Below are 19,075 nucleotides of genomic sequence, written 5' to 3'. Positions count from 1 at the left end.
TGAGCTCGAAAAGGTCATCACAAGAATATAACGCATGAGACCGAAAATAAATAAAAATAAAATAAAGAGAAGAGTTAGTATTGTTATTGAGTATTAATAATATTCCGATTTTTTTCGAGAGTTATCCTACTGGAGCTGTAGAGTTAATTGATTCAATTAAGGCGTGGACCTAGACTTCTGGAATCGAGGATAGAGACTTCCGGACGTGAACGATTCATGAATGCACGAGTACGGGGGACTGTAGGTTCACGCTTGAGACTGCGTTTGAGTGATTACAAGTCCTGAGACGTTCATATTATCACCGGGATTTTATAATGTCTGAAAGAGCGCGAGTATAGGTTGCGTGGAAGATCGCGAAGGGCTCAAGCATTTTTATATTTGTTTGTCGCGTGTATGTGAGTTTGTGTGTATACATTCGATTTTTATGTAGTTTAGTGGATATGAGCATCATATTTTTGATTGGTCCACCTGAAGGCATTGGACTTATGCTACTAGGGCCGAGAATAGGGGATTCCGGACGAAACCGATTCATGATCGCGCGAACACGGGCATTTGGAGGTTCACTCTCGAGACCGGGATTGTTAATTTATAACTGCTAAACCATTCACTTAGTCACCGGGGTGTTATACTTTTAAGAGATCGTGGCTGTGGTCGTGCGTGGATGATCGCGAAGGACTCGAGCGGTTGTATGTGGACGTTTTTGTCGCGTAGGCCACGTTTGTACGTTTGGAATGAGAGATTGTTAGTGTATATGAGAGAATAAGCAATTTGTGTTAGTGAGTGTTAGCATGGATCTAATTGAAAATATAGCAGCAAAAGAAGGGTGCCTGCAGAGAGAATTGGGCCCTAAACCCACATTGTATATTATTTGACCATGGCAGTGAATAATAAAGGTCGCCATGTTAAGTACTAAAATTGATCACAATGTAGCTTAACTAAAAAGAAATTAATCGTATCCCAAGTATCTGTGATATAATCACTGTAATACTGCTTTGGTGGAAAAGCCCCGGACCACATCAAGGTACAGTATCATGCCGAGGGAGTTAAAATACCCTTGTTAGAATTGTAGTTAAACTACCCTTGTTAGAATTAAACAGCTAACAACGCAGCACATAATTTTAAAATCATAATCACATGTGAAAATAGAATCAGATTCAGGAATAGCCAACAGAAATTTATCTGGCTCGTTCTTTGTTGTGGTTCGTGTTCGGAGGTGACCGATAGAGAAGATTACACGACCCACACGTTAAAACATATATATACTTTATTTAAAATAGAGACGCGAACAAACGGAGAGGTAAAATATGCGTATTACTTATAGTATGGTATATCACTTTCTGATTCCTGACCGGATGCGGTGTTGAGTGACAGGCGGGCTGCCACCAGTGAGCCCAGCAATTCCTGTTGAGTTGTAGGGATGTCCACGTTTCCAACATCTCCCCTCCTAATACAGCTGATAGGGGTCGAACCATTGCGGAGCTCTTCGGACACGCGAAGAGCGGCGAGGTACCTGAACAGCTGAATCGGCTTCATTTGCAGATTGAAATTCTGATGTCGAACTTGGCGATGTTGAAGATGAAGAAGACGATACTGCTAACTGTGACGATGACTCCGATGATAAGGTAGGCCTTCTCACCAGAGTATTTGGTGTTGACGATGGTCTCAAACTAGAGCAGCTTGTAAGAGGTGCTACTGGTGTTGAGTGTGCTAATGGATCCGTTGTACGACGAACCGGAAGATTCCAAGCATCAAGTAGAATGTTGAGTGGAAGTTTCGTACTATCTGTCGATGTCGATACGTTGAGATCCTCCGATATAGCGCGATCTCGAAGCTGGTTAACATGGGAGCGAACAAGCCTTCTATTGTCGAGCTGAACGTTGTACATTACACGACCTATACGTTCCAGTACTGTTCCTGGAGCCCAGTGCCATTGATTTTTAACGAAGACTTTTGCGTATACCGGATCTTTAGCTTTGAACTCACGCTTCAAGGGTCGGCTCTCGCTAGGCTGTTCAAACTGCACAGAATCTGGTGGAGGACGGAGTAGATCCAAACTGCTACGGATCGGACGACCGAACATGACTTCTGCTGGCGATTTTCCATCCGGAGAAGAAAAACAAGGTGTGCTCCGGTAAGTCAGCAAAAATGTACTGAGTGCTTCACGCATTGTCGCTCTCCCCTCCTTAATCTTCTTTATTGACCGTTTGAATGTATCCACAAACCGCTCAGCTTGACCGTTCGATTGTGGGTGAAACGGCGCAGTTGTGAGATGCTCGATACCGTTATCCGTACAGTAGGATTGAAATTCTGCACTGGTGAACTGTGAGCCGTTGTCGCTCACTAGTGTCTCTGGCATTCCCAAGCGTGCGAACAGTTCTCTGATGATTTTGATTGTAGCGGCTGTAGTGATGCTGCGAGTCTGCACAATCTCAGGCCACTTCGAAAAAGAATCCACGACGACCAAGTAGTATTCCCCGTCGATCGGTCCAGCATAGTCAAGATGTACACGCTGCCACGGTTTTGTTGATTTAGGCCAAGACAAAGGCGCTGACTTCGGTGGTGTTTTTGCAGCCATCGCACATTGATGGCAGGATTTAACATAATCAACAATGTCGTTATCGAGAGTTGGCCAATAAACATAAGACCTGGCAATCGCCTTCATTCGCTGGATTCCAGGGTGGCCACGATGAAGCTGCTGAAGACTGCGCTTGCGATGGGGCGAAGGAATAACAAGTCGATCGCCAAATAGTACGCAGCCTTGTACCGTGGTAAGTGACTCACGTCGTGCATAAAACCGCTTGAGCTCTGCATCAGTAACGGTCTCAGGCCAACCGTCAATCAGGTATCGATAAACTGCTTTGGTGATAGGATCGGACTGTGTAGACTGTTGTACGATTCTAAAACTCAGAGGAAGAACGGTTAGTGTATCTTGTGTAACTGACCTTAAGTCATTCTCCAAAGAGACCGAAGCAATCACGTAATCTTCCTCAGGTCTGACGTGCTGATTGATCAGACGGGAAAGTATGTCAGCATTGCCGAATTTCGCTGTCGGGACGTACTCGATGGTGAACTCATAAAGCAATAGCGTAAGAGCCCAACGTTGTAACCGGTTCGATGTGTAAACAGGAATTCCTTTCTTCGAACCGAAAATCCTCAGCAGCGGTTCGTGATCAGTCTGAAGATGAAAGCGACGACCAAACAACATTTTGTGAAATTTAGTCACTGCGAAAATTATTGCAAGTCCTTCACGATCGGGCTGACTATAGTTTTTCTCTGCTGCTGTGAATGCTCTGGAGGCATGCTGTACCACCTTGAGAGTACCGTCCGGAAACTTGTGTGATAATGTTGCACCGACACCAACAGACGACGCATCTGCCGACACAACTATATCAAGCGCAGGGTTGTAGTGAGTCAACAGTAGATCGGATTTCAACACCTCTTTAAATTTGTTAAATGCCGCCTGGCATTTTTCCGTCCACTCAAATTTTGCATCCGCCTTGAGCAGCTCATCAAGAGGATACCGAAGGGTGCGCATACTAGGAACAAACTTGCCGTAGTAATTTATTGCTCCTAGGAAAGAACGAACACCGGAAACGTCAGTGGGCGGTGGCATTTCGTTGATGGCTTGAACCTTTGATGGATTCGGGCGAAGACCGTTGCGGTCAAGCAGATGACCTACATATTTAATTTGCGGCTGAGCGAATATGCACTTTTCTACACGAATGGTAAAACCAAAATCGCTGATCCTTTGAAACACTGCATGAAGGTTCGCCCAGTGATTTTCAGGATTTACACCACCAACGACGACGTCATCTAAATAACCACACGTATGAGGGAGGCCTGCCAGCATAGTATCGATAAGTTGCTGGAATGCTCCCGGTGTCAGACGGTTGTACCGGTAAAGTCCCCGATGGGTGTTGATGGTTAACAATTCACGGCTGCTTTCGTCCACTTCTACCTGCAGAAATGCATCCGGCAGATCAATTCGGCTAAACACTGTGCAATTAGCCAATTTGTTGAAAATTTCTTCCGGTAGCGGCAACGGATATTGATGCGGTTGCAGGGCATTGTTGAGACCGGTGGAATAGTCACCGCAGATACGAATAGATCCGTTCGTTTTTCGGACGACGACGATGGGAGCTGCCCAATCCGAAAAGTCTACCGGTGTGATGATTTTTGCTCGTTCCAGTCGGTCGAGTTCGTTATCCACACTGCTATGTACCGCATAAGCCACTGGACGCTTTGCACGAGAAACTGGAGTTGCACCTGGTATTAGTTCCAATTTCACTTTTGTTTTCGTACACAACCCCAGCTCGCTCCTAAACACCCTCGGGTATGCTGATTTGAGTGACTGCAAAGTGACAGAAGGAACAGTGACGTTGTTGCAGTACGTGCTAATGGGCAGTGACCAGAGATCGAATGCATCCATCAAATCGATGCCAAGAAGGTAAAGTGGTTTTTCAACAACGTAAAACCAACGACACGACCTGAAACTCTGTGAAATTTTTAAAGGAAAAAGTGTTCGAGTCATCCATCGCCAGTTACCAATGCATTTAGTCACCCCTCGATGTGAACGAGAAAAATAGTTTTTCAGCAACCCTTCCTTGTTTTGATTTTCAATTGTTGTATAGCAACCAAGTTATTTTATGTTTACATTGAGTTTCGAATTGGTTCTAATGTCCATTATTTTTTTTTATTTTTGAAGCCCAGTGGAGTGAAAAAATTAATGAAAGACGTGCTAGGTTTCAGATTATCACTAATTAAACGTAAGTATTATCTTGTGCGTCTCCAATGAGGTGTACATCTCGAATTTGCAAAAACTGCTGCTAATATCTGAACAGATTCAGTACAACACTAGCTGCAGCAATTGTTACGAAAAGTATTCCTTCAAAGTTAAAGAGTCAATTGAAAATTCCATTAAAAGTTATTTTAAAAATTAACATATTTACTGTTACAACTTTATTGATAAAAGTACATATTCTAGGCACCTGACTAAACAGAAAAAAGCATGCCCGTTGATTGACCTGGGCTGTAGCTTAGTCCAATCCAAGTGAATAAAAATCTGTGGGCACGACTTCCTTCGGAAGGGAAGTAAAACCGTTGGCCCCGGTCCATGAGTCCATGAGATATCAAGTCCATATAGTGAAGTCACCTCTCTAGCATCGGTGTTTAGCCTCGTAGCGGAAATAGGCCAACGGAAAATAACTAGAACATGAAGAAGAGCGAAGAAGCCCACAATCCATTGCGAAGTATTGACAGTCACGTATGGACTCCAAGGCATTTACTATTTCGGAACTTCGAAGCATTTTATTAAGAACCTGCCCAGTGATAGCAGATATATTGTTTCTTTGATAATGACGGTAGTTTGTTGATTATATGAAAAAGTAACAATTTCAAACCTCTTTTGATTTTTTGCAGGACAAGTATTCTATTAGCTAAAAAAAATACTGTCGATCTATGATATTATTAATTTCGACAAAAGTGATTATAACTACTAGAGGGAGCAAAGCGCTGGGGGGGGGGGGTCTCGCTCTAGCATATTGTATCCCATTACTTTGACAGGTATATACCCGGGGCAATAGGTGTCAAACTAATGGACCTAGCATATGTGAGAGTGAGATGATAAATTTTCAGTGTTAGCAGCGACATGCGACATCTAGTAGTTATAATCTTTTTTATTTCGACGCATCTGAATATCGCCCCCAGATGACAGCGAAAAGACATAGAAACAGCGAGGATTAACAATGCATCACTGCCTTCATCCAAGTTTTCTCGTCAACGGGGAAGAGAAACCCTGTCACTAAAAGCGTGATTGGCGAATTATTCGTCCACATTGTGTATGATCGTACATTTAAGTCAGAGAAACATCTTTCAGACTAACTTCGAATTCAGATGATTGTACTATATTGAGAACTATATCAATGGGGTTCGTATGGCTTTCCCGGAAGTTAGAAATGATTTTTTCTCTATTTTATTTACAGTTTTAGACTCACTTATCTGAGCATGAAGTTTATTGAATTATGTATAACTTGTTTTATTTATTCGAAAAGATTTTAGGTGATAACAAGTTCATACAGCGAACCGCTAAAGTTTACATGTCTCTGAAATTGATTGGTGGCCGACATCGGATTTTTTTTTCGGTCGATATGTATGCGGAGTAGAATAATTTATAAATTATTTTTGTTTTTAAATACAATCAACGGCTAGCTTTGCGTAATCAGATTCCCAGTGCAGTTTTTACTGTTTATTTTGCTGAGATAAAGGCATAGGATGGCCTCGAAGGCGGCTTTCTCTGGTGATGATCAACCCAACGACTTGTTTGGTTCGTCATATTGCTTTACAGGACAACGTACTTCGTCGTCAGACATTAAGTAGAAGCGTATAAATTGACTGATTTCTTGGTTTGCATGAGTAGTGGAAAAGCAAACCAACAGAAGTAAAACAAAAACAGGCAAATGAAGTAGAAGAAAAGAACGGGAGGGACGTATTCTAAGTTGCTTATATTTGGGAACATAGCCACTTTATTTGACGGTTTGGTTCGCGTGGATGATGATTCTTCAAAATTACTAGGCAAATTTTTAATATTTGACTTGCCATGCTCCCAATACTTTGGATAGTTCACTTAAATTTTAAATTCAATACATTGTGCAATTGAATGATGTTTAGATTTGGGTTTAAATTGGTATGATCCGAGTACTTTGGCTAATTGCCTTAAGTTTTAATGCATCGTGCAAATTGAATGATATTTAATTTAGATTATATGTAATGAACCATCAACCATGTGTGTGGATACTGCATCGGTCTGGATCTAGTTGAATTGATAGCAAAAATAATTCAATCTGCCAGTCGTCAGGGTATCCCTTCGCTTCTATCCACCACCTGAAGCACGCGCCGTGTTGCTATTAGATTCTAGGGACCAACAGAATCCAAGGTCTCCAAGCTACAAATCCCTAAGCATAAAAATTTGCGCCAAGCCCACGGTTGAAAAATCAGGACAAAACATAATTACATAACATATTGTAATCCATTTTTCCATATTTTCGAGATCCTTAGGTAGCCGTAAAAAATATAAAAGGGTTGCATTTCTTAAATCGACTGTTTTTAATGCCTTTCTTTTTAGGTATTACTTGAACTGCTTACATTGCATGTTCGCATGTCACGAAATCAGCCACATTACTGTTAACTTTGTTTACTAGTACTAAAAGAAAAAGACTGATATTTGATGTGGGATTTTTTTGTGATGTGATTAACATTAACAGTAGGTTTCGGCATAGTGAATATCAGAAAATTATATTTCTTCAGCTTAATACCACTTGGTCAAGTCTCCCCATAAAATTTTGGTCAAATCTCCCCAACATTAGTTATTGCGTTTAAAGTCGTTCAAATTTTGATAATAACTATTTCAGTGTTCCGATTTATGTTAAATCATTTCACTAGTTCATAAAGAATAAAATAATGTATGCATACTTTGAAAGTAATTATTAGTCGAGTAGATATGTCCATACAAAGTTTGATAAACATACATCATTTAAGGCAAATTTATTATTTGCGGAATATATTCTATAAGGAAAGGATTTATCATTCCAAACTTTTAAAATTACCGTAAGGGACCAGAACAAGTATAAAAATATTTTTGAAATTTTTTTTAAGAACCTAATAGAACACGTCATAGCCAATAATAGTGTTCTGCGCTTGGTCAAGTCTCCTCTTGTTCCCCTACTTCGATTCTCTAATGGGCGATTCATTAGGCGTTTGATGCAAGCCACCAGTAGGTAGTGGTAAACATGTTAATTCGTTTCACCGTGGCTGATGAGCTGTTTAGTTTATTGATAGCCGGAGCAGCAACGATCCTGTTAGCTGCGGCAGGGTTGGCCCACGACGGATGACGCACTGCAGACGGTGATTGCATGCACCGAGTGCTGCACACGAGAACCAACGACAAGAGCACGATAAGGGTTCCTCCAGAGGTCAGGTAATTAGGTAAACAAATACCCGAAAGGTGCTACTGTATCGAAACTGGCAAATTCTCTTCTTGGCCACCCGTGCGTGAAACATCAACCTTTTTGAAAACTTATAATATTCAAATTGACTGCCTTTTCCCTTCTTCAGCTCTCGGTAGAACCCTTCCGATGTCTGTCCTTGTGCCTACACTATGGTACCGTTTTGTCGATTTCCCGACGAATCCTTGATGTGTCAAATTAGGATACCTTCATGGCGTTTTCGTTTTTGACTTTGCACTACACCGGTGTAGTCTGTGCTACACTCATTCAAACTTGGGTGTAATCAGTCTATCTCTTTTTTTGCACTACATCGGTGTAGCACCAAGGAAAAATGAATACACAACATGCACCACAACTTGATCAGAAGTGAATCTGCAAATACAATAGCATTGTTTGGAATGCTGATAACTTCAGATAAATAATTGCAAATAGAAAGCAACTCACCGGTTAGTAAAATAAACAACCAACGGCGCATTCGGATATTTCTAAACTCCGTCGATTTCCAGAGGCCATCACAGCGAACATTAAGTTTCGATGCTTAATTAATTCCTTTTATTTTTAATCCGTCAACAACAAATAGAATCATGTTATTTAAAAAAGTTTGTTTGCCTAACCAGAAGAAGCAACGGTAACTTTTAAAGAAAATAACAGATTCATAAGTGCTGCTAGTTTCATGCATTTTCTAATCAAACGTCATATTTGACATTACCAGTTACCTGAGTCACTGAGGGGTAGTCAGATTTGCGATACAGTTTTGGGATGCCAGTGTCTAGTCGTGTCGTTGGTAAAACTGACCGGTATGTTGTTTGCCATTGAAAGAAATGTCACAACTGAACTTAAACAAAAACTGCAAGCGGTCGCCTGACGCTTTTGCGGCTTGTTCGTTTGCCGGCACTGTGGGTGGTTTACCTATTTTCTCCCACAACCGTTTCGAAATTATGCTTATGTCAGACCCCGTGTCCAACTGCAGACGCACATTTACACCGTTCAACATCACAGTAACAAAACGGCGCCTTTTATCGACGGTATTAATCACAAGACTTACGCTTTTTGTAGCATACGATCCCGGGTGCTTTTTGTTTCGACTGGCTTTGGATGTTCGTTTGGCAGTGGAACAATAACCCTCACGGTGTCCGACAATACCACAATCTTTGCATTTGTGGCTCCTGTGGTGTATCAGAAAAGGCCAAGTTTAAATAAACCCCACATTATCGATGTGTTGGGATATTGAGAGAAACCGAGAGAGATCGTTCGTGTGAGATTGATATAATAAATACCGCTTGCAGCGGACTCGAAGTCAGAATGTTTCTGACAGCCTAACCGTGCGTATTGATTTGTGTAGTTGATGACACCAACGGGAATAGTCTTTACAAGTGGCGACGAAGTGTAAAGTAAAGACTCGCGTGTGCAAAGTATAAAGAAAAGACAGTAAAAAAAGTGTGTGCAGGAGGCACAGAGTGATTAAATTGTGTGCGGCAAAGGTCGTGTGGATAAAGTTCTACTTAATCAAAAGTTGACGGTAAATAAAAGTTTAAGTGTTGAGCGCAAAGGTGCATTTAATAAAATAAGAAAATAAGATATTGCGTGACGAAAAGATTTATAAAAAATTACAAAAGTTTTTAGAAGTGACACAATGGTGTTATAAATTCCTTTTTCAAAAAAAAAAAAACAAAGGAAAATCAGTTGTATAATTGGAAGACATTATTCCCTTTTATAAGTTATTGTTAATAAAGTTTCTTTTATTTCTTCCATTAGGTAATTGTGATTGCTCCAAAGGGAGATATTTATTCGTTTCCGACCAACTCGAAGTGCTAGTGTTGCGTGAGTTGCAGTGCAACATACAACTCCGGCGCCGTCGTGACACTATTAAATTTGTTGCAACAGACTGACAGCATCCGACGGAAAGCTTCAGACGCACACACAGTTGTTGCGCTGGTTGAGAGTGGAGAATTTGCACCACTACAGGAGTGTTTATAAAGCTCGCTCTGCTTCTGCTGCTGTGGTGTGCGGCCGTCTGGTAGTATAAAGCTGTTCTGGTAAGCGTTTTTGATATTTCCTTTTACTACCTGCGTTTACTTCGGTCATCTGTTGACAGTGTGTTGAATATGGCATCGAGCATTGTGGGTTCGATTGAACCATATGCGCCTGGTTCATCTTTCTCAAACTATGTTGAGCGCTTAGGTTACATTTTTCAATACAACAACGTTGCTGAGAATTCTCAGAAAGCTCTTTTTATAACCCTTAGTGGGCCAGTAGTTTTTGAGGAGTTGAAACTCTTGTACCCGGCTAGCGATTTGTCTACGCTTAGATATGCTGATATAATTAAAAAACTGAAGGAGCGGTTTGATAAAAAGGAATCAGATCTTATTCAGCGGTTCAAATTTTATAATAGAGTACAGGAGCCGAATGAAACGGCTGAGAATTTTGTTTTAGCGGTTAAGTTACAGGCAGAATATTGTGAGTTTGGAGAATTTAAAGATGCAGCTATTAGAGACAAGTTGTTAATGGGAGTGTATGACAAAGCGTTACAACAAAAAATGTTAGGAGAAGAAAATTTAACGTTGGCTACAGCTGAGCGTATGCTAGTGAATTGGGAGCTTGCTGGGTCAAGGGCAAGAATGATATCGGGTGGCGCAAACCAGGTGGCATCTGTGAGAGGGCGTTTAGGACGGCGCGGTGAATTTGAAAATGCTCAAAGGCAAGGAAGAGACAGGAGTAGAAGCAGGTCAGGGTTTAGTAGGAATGCGAATGGGGAAAAAAATAGATATAGGAGCAGAAGTGGTTCACATGGAAGAAAATTTGGATTCGCGAAACAGAACGTGATTTGCTACTACTGTGGGAAACCGGGGCACGTTCTTAAGAAATGTTTTAAATTTATCAACAGTAAGAGAAGACCAACAGTGAAGTTCGCGGATGAACCCCACCCTGGTACTGCAGCGGGTGCGAAGCTGCAGCAGCTTTTCAGCAGGTTCAGCGTCAACCCTGATGATTCTTCGGATAATGAATCAGGTGATTTTCTTTGCATGATGGTTGGTAATAAATCTAGAATAAATGAACCGTGTCTCACAAATGTGGAGATACAGGGACGATTAATAAGAATGGAAATTGATTGTGGCTCTTCTATTACATTGATTGGAAAAGAGCTTTACAGTCGATTTTTTAAAATGCCTCTTGAAAAATGTAGAAGAAAATTAGTTGTGGTAAATGGTTCTAGTTTGTCGATTGAGGGAAAAGTTATGGTTGATGTAGTTTTGAACGGATTGCATAGGAATTTAGAAATGATTGTTTTGGATAGCAAAAATGAGTTTTTACCTTTGTTAGGTAGGAGTTGGTTGGACGAATTTTTCCCAGAGTGGCGGAAATTATTTACAGGTTCGTTGAGGGTTAACAATGTTGAGTCTTATAGAAGCGAGGATGCAGTTATTGCCGGTATCAAGGAGCAGTTTTCCAATGTTTTTCAAAGGGATTTTTCGGAACCGATCATCGGGTTTGAAGCAGATTTGGTGCTTAAAGAGGATACGCCGATATTCAAGAGGGCGTATGATGTTCCTTATAGGTTGCACGATAGGGTAATAGAACATCTTGACATGCTGGAGAAAGAGAAAGTTATAACCCCGATAAAAACCAGCGAGTGGGCTTCCCCGGTGGTAGTGGTCATGAAGAAAAATCAGGAAATTCGTCTTGTCATTGATTGTAAGGTGTCGGTAAACAAACTTATTATACCCAATTCATATCCTCTTCCAATAGCACAGGATCTTTTCGCTAGGCTTTCTGGTTGCAAGGTATTTTGTTCGCTTGATTTGGAAGGAGCATACACACAGTTGTCGTTGTCTGAGAGGTCTAGGAAGTTCATGGTTATCAATACGATTAAGGGATTGTTCACATACAACAGGTTACCGCAGGGTGCGTCTTCTAGTGCGGCAATTTTTCAACAGGTTATGGAGCAGGTGTTGGCTGGGTTGGAAAATGTTTTCGTGTATTTGGATGATGTGTTGATAGCAGGGACTGACTTAGAGGATTGTCGTAGGAAACTTTTTACTGTGTTGGATAGGTTGAGCAAGGCAAATATCAAGGTTAACTGGAAGAAGTGTAAATTTTTTGTTTCGAATTTGCCTTACCTGGGGCATATAATAACTGATAATGGTTTGCTTCCCTGTCCAGATAAAGTTCGTACAATCAGTGAAGCTGTTGCTCCAAAGAATGTCACCGAGTTGAAAGCGTTTTTAGGTTTAGTCAACTATTATGGGAAATTTGTGCCACAATTGTCTTCAAAGCTGTATTGTTTGTACCAATTGCTCAAAAAAGATGTAAAGTTTGAGTGGAACACCTTGTGTGAACAGGCGTTCATGGACAGCAAGTCGGCTTTACTGAAGGCAAATATTTTAGAATTTTACGATCCCAAAAAGCCAATAGTTGTTGTTACTGGTGCGTCAGGATACGGTTTAGGTGGAGTCATAGCACATGTAGTTAACAATACTGAGAAACCAATTTGTTTTACCTCCTTTTCACTTAACAAGGCACAGCGTTCGTATCCTATTTTGCATCTAGAGGCTTTAGCACTAGTATGCACTATAAAAAAGTTTCACAAATTCCTTTATGGACACAAGTTTACAGTGTACACTGATCATAAACCACTTGTTGGTATTTTTGGAAAGGCGGGTAAGAATTCAATTTACGTTACTCGGTTGCAAAGGTACATTTTGGAGTTGTCCATTTACGAATTCGATATTCATCATAGGCCATCAGCACAAATGGGCAACGCTGATTTTTGTTCTAGATTTCCGCTTGAGCAAGGTGTGCCTATAGATTGTGATAAGGAATACGTCAAAAGCATTAATTTTAGTCGAGAAGTTCCAATTGATTTTTCTAGGATTGCCATTGAAACAAAACAGGATATATTTTTACAGCGTTTGATTTCGTATCACCAGAATGGTTGGCCTGAAAGAATAGATAAGGACTTAGTAAACGTTTTTTCCAATCAACACGACTTGGAAGTAATTGATGGTTGTTTGATTTTCCAGGACAGAGTAGTAATCCCAAAGTCTATGCATAGAGCTATTTTGAAACTATTGCATGTAAACCATTCTGGTATCGTAAAGATGAAGCAAATGGCTCGTAGATCTGTGTATTGGTTTGGTATCAATGGTGCAATTGAATCCTATGTTCATTCATGCGAATCATGCAACAAGATGGCTGTGGTGCCAAAAGCTAAAATCCAATCGCAATGGATTCCATCGGTTCGTCCATTTAGTAGGATTCATGCTGACTTCTTCTACTTTGGGCAGAAGGTGTTTTTACTTATAGTAGACAGTTTTTCAAAGTGGATAGAAGTAGAGTGGATGAGAAATGGAACCGATACGAGTAAGGTTTTAAAGAAATTTGTAAGTTTTTTTGCTCGTTTCGGTCTTCCAGATGTGGTCGTAACTGATGGTGGTCCTCCATTCAACTCATCTGTTTTCGTTTCCTTTCTTGAAAAGCAAGGAATAAGAGTATTGAAAAGCCCTCCCTACAATCCTTCTAGCAATGGGCAGGCTGAAAGGTCAGTGAGGATTGTAAAGGAAGTGTTGAAGAAATTTCTTTTCGATTATGAGGTGAGGAATATGGATACGGAGGATCAAATCATTTTATTCTTGATAAATTATAGGAACACTTGCTTAGCGACGGATGGCAGCTTCCCGTCTGAGAGAGTGTTTAAATATACACCTAAAACACTTTTAGATTTAATTAACCCTAAGAAAGCTAATAAACCAAAGACAATTGACAATTCTTTTGATGATAAAAATATTGATATAAGACCATGTGATAAACCAATAGTACCCAGTGATCCAATAGCTAAATTGACCACTGGTGATACAATATGGTATAAAAACCACAATACCAAAGATTGCTCTAGATGGATAGAGGCAAAATTTATAAAACGGTGCTCTCCTACTATTTTCCAGATATCCATTGGAAGCGTGGTGGCAAAGGCACACCGCTCGCAATTGAAAGTTCCAAAAACCAATAGGCGTTGGAATTTGACAACTTCGTGTAGGAAGGACCTTAAGCGTAGCCGATCGATTTCTGAAGATGAGTTCCTGGGATTTCCGGTCGATATGGATAATGTTGTAGAGAAGAAACCAAGATCAGGCATGTCGAAGGATAATTCGAATTTACGAAGATCAGAGAGGCTGAAAAATCGGCGTACTAATATGAAGTTAAGAAAATGAAATAAGTGAATTTATGAAATATTTCAAATGAATTGTTTACACAGGGCGTCAAAGAACGCAATCGAAAATCAGGGTTGAAGTTAGGCTAGGAGCGTCAATGAGCGCAGTCAGAGATAAGAAAAGATAAGTTTCGTTAAGAAGAACGAGTTCGATAGCTTGAATTAAAGATTAAAGTATGAATTTATTTAGAGGGAAGAATTGTGGTGTATCAGAAAAGGCCAAGTTTAAATAAACCCCACATTATCGATGTGTTGGGATATTGAGAGAAACCGAGAGAGATCGTTCGTGTGAGATTGATATAATAAATACCGCTTGCAGCGGACTCGAAGTCAGAATGTTTCTGACAGCCTAACCGTGCGTATTGATTTGTGTAGTTGATGACACCAACGGGAATAGTCTTTACAGCTCCTATGAGTGCAGTCTCGAACGAAATGCATTCCTCCACAGAACCAGCAGGGCGTTGAGGGAATGTTTTTGTCGGGTCCGGCTGTCTCCACTGGCGGTTTCTGTTGATGCTTTGAAAATTGTTTTCGCTTGATGAAATTTATCGATGACGGTGGTGCTGATGACTCGATCATTGCCGTGTCCCGCTTTAGGCACAACAATCGCTGACAGTCTTCCGAAAGATGATCGAGAGTGATGTCATCGCGTTCCTCAATTTTCGACAGTAGCCGCGTTCGTATTTCGCTGTCTCCTTCCGACTTTAAACCGCAAACAAACATAAGACATTTGAACTGCTCCTCGGTAAGTTTGCTTAGCTCGAATTCAACGCAGGTCTTGTTGATTCGGCAAGCATATGTGACGTAATCGTCGGTCGGTTGTTTGGTAACCTGCAAACACCGATACCGTTTACTGATGACGGACTCTGCAGCGCCGAAAAGGATTGTTAGTTTTTCAACTGTATCAGCAAATTTGTAGTCCTTCGGCAATTTCGGCAGGATGTAACTCACATATCTTTCGTGCTCAGATGATCCGAGTTTTCGCATGAGCAAGTGGACTTTCGCTTCATCGTCCAGCCGTGCAGCATCTTGCTCGAACAAATCGTCGTATCTGCCGTACCATGCAGCGAAGGTTATGTTTCCATCCGGATCGTAGCGAAACTCTTTGATATTGTTTGCTAGTGAATCGAGATTCATTTCAGGGTTTGGGGGGACCTGAATACTGATTGATGAGATGACACTCCGGAAAAAATCTTGCTGCTGCTGCATTAACTGTTGTTGCTGCTGCTGCATGAATACCTGTTGCTGCTGCATTAGCTGCTGAAAGAGCTGATAGGATGCTTCGGCGGAAGACGAACTGGTACTTGAAGATTTCTGCGCTGATGGTGGACCGTTGAAAAATGGAGCTGAATGCCGCTGATGATTTTGCTGCATTCCCGGGTGTTGTGGGTTAACTCCTGGCGGTAGTGGACCGCCTGGCAAGCCGTTTCCCGGCTGATGCTGCTCCGGATTGAGTTTAGATTCCGCCATGCTTTCCGTTTACACGTGGGTGATAAATATTGGCTTTCGATCGCCAATTTTACTAAATTCTCGTCGCCACTGTTGTGGTTCGTGTTCGGAGGTGACCGATAGAGAAAATTACACGACCCACACGTTAAAACATATATATACTTTATTTAAAATAGAGACGCGAACAAACGGAGAGGTAAAATATGCGTATTACTTATAGTGTGGTATATCACTTTCTGATTCCTGACCGGATGCTGTTCGGTGCGTCAACTGAGTGACAGGCGGGCTGCCACCAGTGAGCCCAGCAATTCCTGTTGAGTTGTAGGGATGTCCACGTCTCCAACATTCTTAATAATCGCAATTGCAGAATTATTTTAGACAGTTTTAGTTATTCCATTGGACGGTTTAGCCATTAAAGAACAGGTCACCGACGAACCTATAGAGGACCTGCATATAATGAACCGAAACCACTTGGAAGCGCTATCAACTAGTAACATTCACCATTTCTCTATCGGTTTATCGGTAGTTTAGATCGAAAAATATCAACATCAATTTCCACAGACATCAACAATCCGCAGAACCATCCAAGAAATCAAAGGATGATTCATTGAAAATAGAACCAGAGTTATCGCAATTACCATCACTAGCACCAGCACATTTATTGACCCGAGACGTCTCGACTTCGCGAAGAGGAGTAGTTACAATCAATCTTTCAGCCATAACAAAATACCCACCGAGCATAATAAATCCCTTAACTGAAACACTTAACTAATTGCTGCCAAAGCATATCGCTATCGTATAATAAACATAGCCACCGTCTTGCCCGCCACACGAATCATCATAAAGGATTAACTGAAGACTCAGCAAATATGTCGATCGAGTAGGGAATCTAAATCAGAAGAATAAAATATAAGTTAGTCTAGAGCAGGACTTCAAATGGCGCAGTCGTAGTTTTTTGAAACTTAAACTAGCTATAGCCCCAATGTTTGAGTAATCCGGACAAACGAGTGGATTACAGGTTTGCTTGCAAAGTTCTTGCGCTTCCGACAATATAAATAAATTAAAAAAGACTTGCCGCCGTCTAATGTGGCTACGCTACTTCGCTTTCTATCCGTGTTTATGCCAAATGACTTTTATGCCAAACGGGCTTATGCCAAAGTTTGTTCTCCCGCTTTGTACACATTTCTCTGCGTAGTCAAAGGGAGAGGCCCGCACACGAAAGCGTTAATGCCGGTCGTGGCGTAAACGAACCGCATGCATTGTCTTCGTTTGTGATTAGAAATATTGAATAGATTAAAAATATTAAAAAGTGTAAATAAGGAAAGAGAAGCTGCACCGTTCGCGTCTGGTGACTGTACTGGGGCAGTATTTGTTGTCATGTTACTGCTTTGCTTACATACTGCCGTACAGCGCTGGGCGTCCTGCACTAGCGAACGACAGCAGCGTCGAAAGAGAAATGAGAATGTAGGCAGAAAAATTACAGCCGCAGAAAAGGTAGGCGTTTTGCATCCTTGGATAGGACTATTATAACATAAAAACGCTTGTTAGGACGTGGCCAGGTCTGAGGAATTGAGCGGGTCTATGTCATTGTAGATCGTGGCGAAGTCTGATATGACAATGGATATGCTCAATTCTGCAACTCCATCTACGATTTGTGCAGGTGTTCGTGCTATGCTATGCTATGGTTATTGTAGACCATTTAGAACAATTTCCAAAATAAATAAACCCGTTTTCGGAAAAGTAGCGATTCGGAACATTTACCAAAAACTTAAACCAAATTTTATTCGATTTGAACATTGCATTGCTTGAATAAATTACAATTTAAATAAGCTTACCTTGATCTTGTATCTGCTGTGGATCGTGAATAATCAGATTTCCGCCACTTGTTGTATATCGAGAGTTTTTGAGAGGGTCGAGTTTCGTAACGGTAACATTGTCATTCAAATAAAGTTCTTTGTACCACGAATATGTTGGTGTAGGGTATCCTCCAGCGAAACAATTCAACGTGACGTCTTTAGTGATCTTCATCTTGCCAGTATCATATGTGGTTTCACGAGGTTGTTTTATGAAATAGGGACCTTTTGGTACTTTGTTTACGTCTATTACATCAACACCATAATCATAACTCCGTCGATCATCTTCTAATGAGTTTAAATTGTCTATGCTGTATATTTTTTGGGACTCGCATATAAATAAATTTGAATCATATGGTTCCACAGGTACAAACTGCCATTTTTCACTGACAAAATTAAACGCATAAACTAAATTATTTCGACCATCATAACCGTAGTTTCCACGAAAATTTGGTTTCGTTAGAGCATCTTTGTTTGCTTTAAAAATCGCTTGATAGCTGCTTAGATCTTCGTCGCGATAGTTAAATGAATCTTCTATAGCTACTAACTGAGTTTTATCAGAATTAAGCCAATTTCCAGGCGATGCTTGTCGGGTGGATAAATAATAACGATTATATTTATTGTTCTCATTATCAAGCAACTTTAAAATAAATGTATGCTTTTCGATATTGTCAACGCTAAGCAAATCACCTTGATATGCTTGGCATATCTTTTGTGCATTGAGAAAATCTTTACGCGGAGATTTGTGTATGCGAATGCAGGCACTTCTGTAAGCAAACCAATGCTCGGGGCAATAGTTGTCTTCTTGTACAAATCCAAATTTATCCGTATGTTTATAGCGACCCAAGTTTCCATAAAAAGAATCATCGGCAGAGTTGAATTTTGCAGCGGGTAATTGATATTGCGCTGGGGTACTTGCAATGTTACCCTGGTTATACTTAAGGATTTGTGCGTAACAATTCTTGTAAATCAATTGAAGAACAAATGATATTAGCAGCATATACATCTGAAATATTGAAATTTAAACACATTTTATTAAGTGATTTGCGTATACTATCCTGAACCTTTACCGTTTTTTTTTGTATATGCATTAATCCACTTGCAGTTGAGTTTGTACGAAATCGAGGTTAAATCCTACACGCTCATCCATAACAACTCAAATTTGAGTAGCCAGCCACTCAATTTCATTAAAAGTGCACATAGTCAAAAATTGAGTTTTCCTCGTTTACTCAGTTTTGAGTTTGGGATAACAATGTGTCAAATTTGAGTACATTTTACTCAAGAGGGACATACAGAAAATAATCATTCCGCATTTTTAATAAAAGTACAAAGACATTCATTGGCATTTCAAATATCATTTACCTGATCCTCCAGACCGTTGTCCAGGTGTTTGCGATGTTCGGGAACTTAATCCAAGCAAAGACAAATAATAAAGACGAGGGGTGGGCGTAGCGTATTGGTTCGAGTCCCGACCTAGGGGCAGATCACTTGTGATGCATTTTTAAAAATCAGCGAAATTAAATGCATTTATTTCCATTAAAATAGAAATTCATAATGTATTTTGC

General features: G+C 40.6%; 3 protein-coding genes across 3 annotated transcripts in view; all 3 read right to left on the bottom strand.

The window, feature by feature from the left end:
* Positions 1-18,661, bottom strand: part of LOC131682940 (contactin) — a 37,844-nt gene extending 19,183 nt beyond the window's left edge. Inside the window, exons 1-2 of the mRNA XM_058964791.1 lie at positions 18,581-18,661; positions 17,493-18,516 (exon numbers count right to left, since the gene is read on the bottom strand). Coding sequence (XP_058820774.1) covers positions 17,493-18,516; positions 18,581-18,601 — 1,045 coding nt within the window. The 5' untranslated portion in view covers positions 18,602-18,661. The remainder of the gene's footprint in view (positions 1-17,492; positions 18,517-18,580) is intronic.
* LOC131693255 (uncharacterized protein K02A2.6-like) lies at positions 1,445-2,903 on the bottom strand. The gene has a single exon (XM_058980939.1). The coding sequence runs from the start codon at positions 2,660-2,662 to the stop codon at positions 1,445-1,447; it is 1,218 nt and encodes a 405-aa protein (XP_058836922.1). The 5' UTR covers positions 2,663-2,903.
* Positions 2,974-4,452, bottom strand: LOC131693249 (uncharacterized protein K02A2.6-like). Its single transcript, XM_058980925.1, has 2 exons — positions 3,060-4,452; positions 2,974-3,001 (listed from the first exon to the last, which is right to left on the bottom strand). Exons 1-2 carry the CDS (start codon positions 4,427-4,429, stop codon positions 2,974-2,976), a joined length of 1,398 nt encoding a protein of 465 aa, XP_058836908.1. The 5' UTR covers positions 4,430-4,452.
* Positions 18,662-19,075: the final 414 nt, after the last annotated feature.

The sequence above is a fragment of the Topomyia yanbarensis genome, chromosome 1 (assembly GCF_030247195.1).
Source record: "Topomyia yanbarensis strain Yona2022 chromosome 1, ASM3024719v1, whole genome shotgun sequence".
Lineage (NCBI taxonomy): Eukaryota > Metazoa > Arthropoda > Insecta > Diptera > Culicidae > Topomyia > Topomyia yanbarensis.
This window is presented reverse-complemented; position numbering and strand designations above follow the sequence as displayed.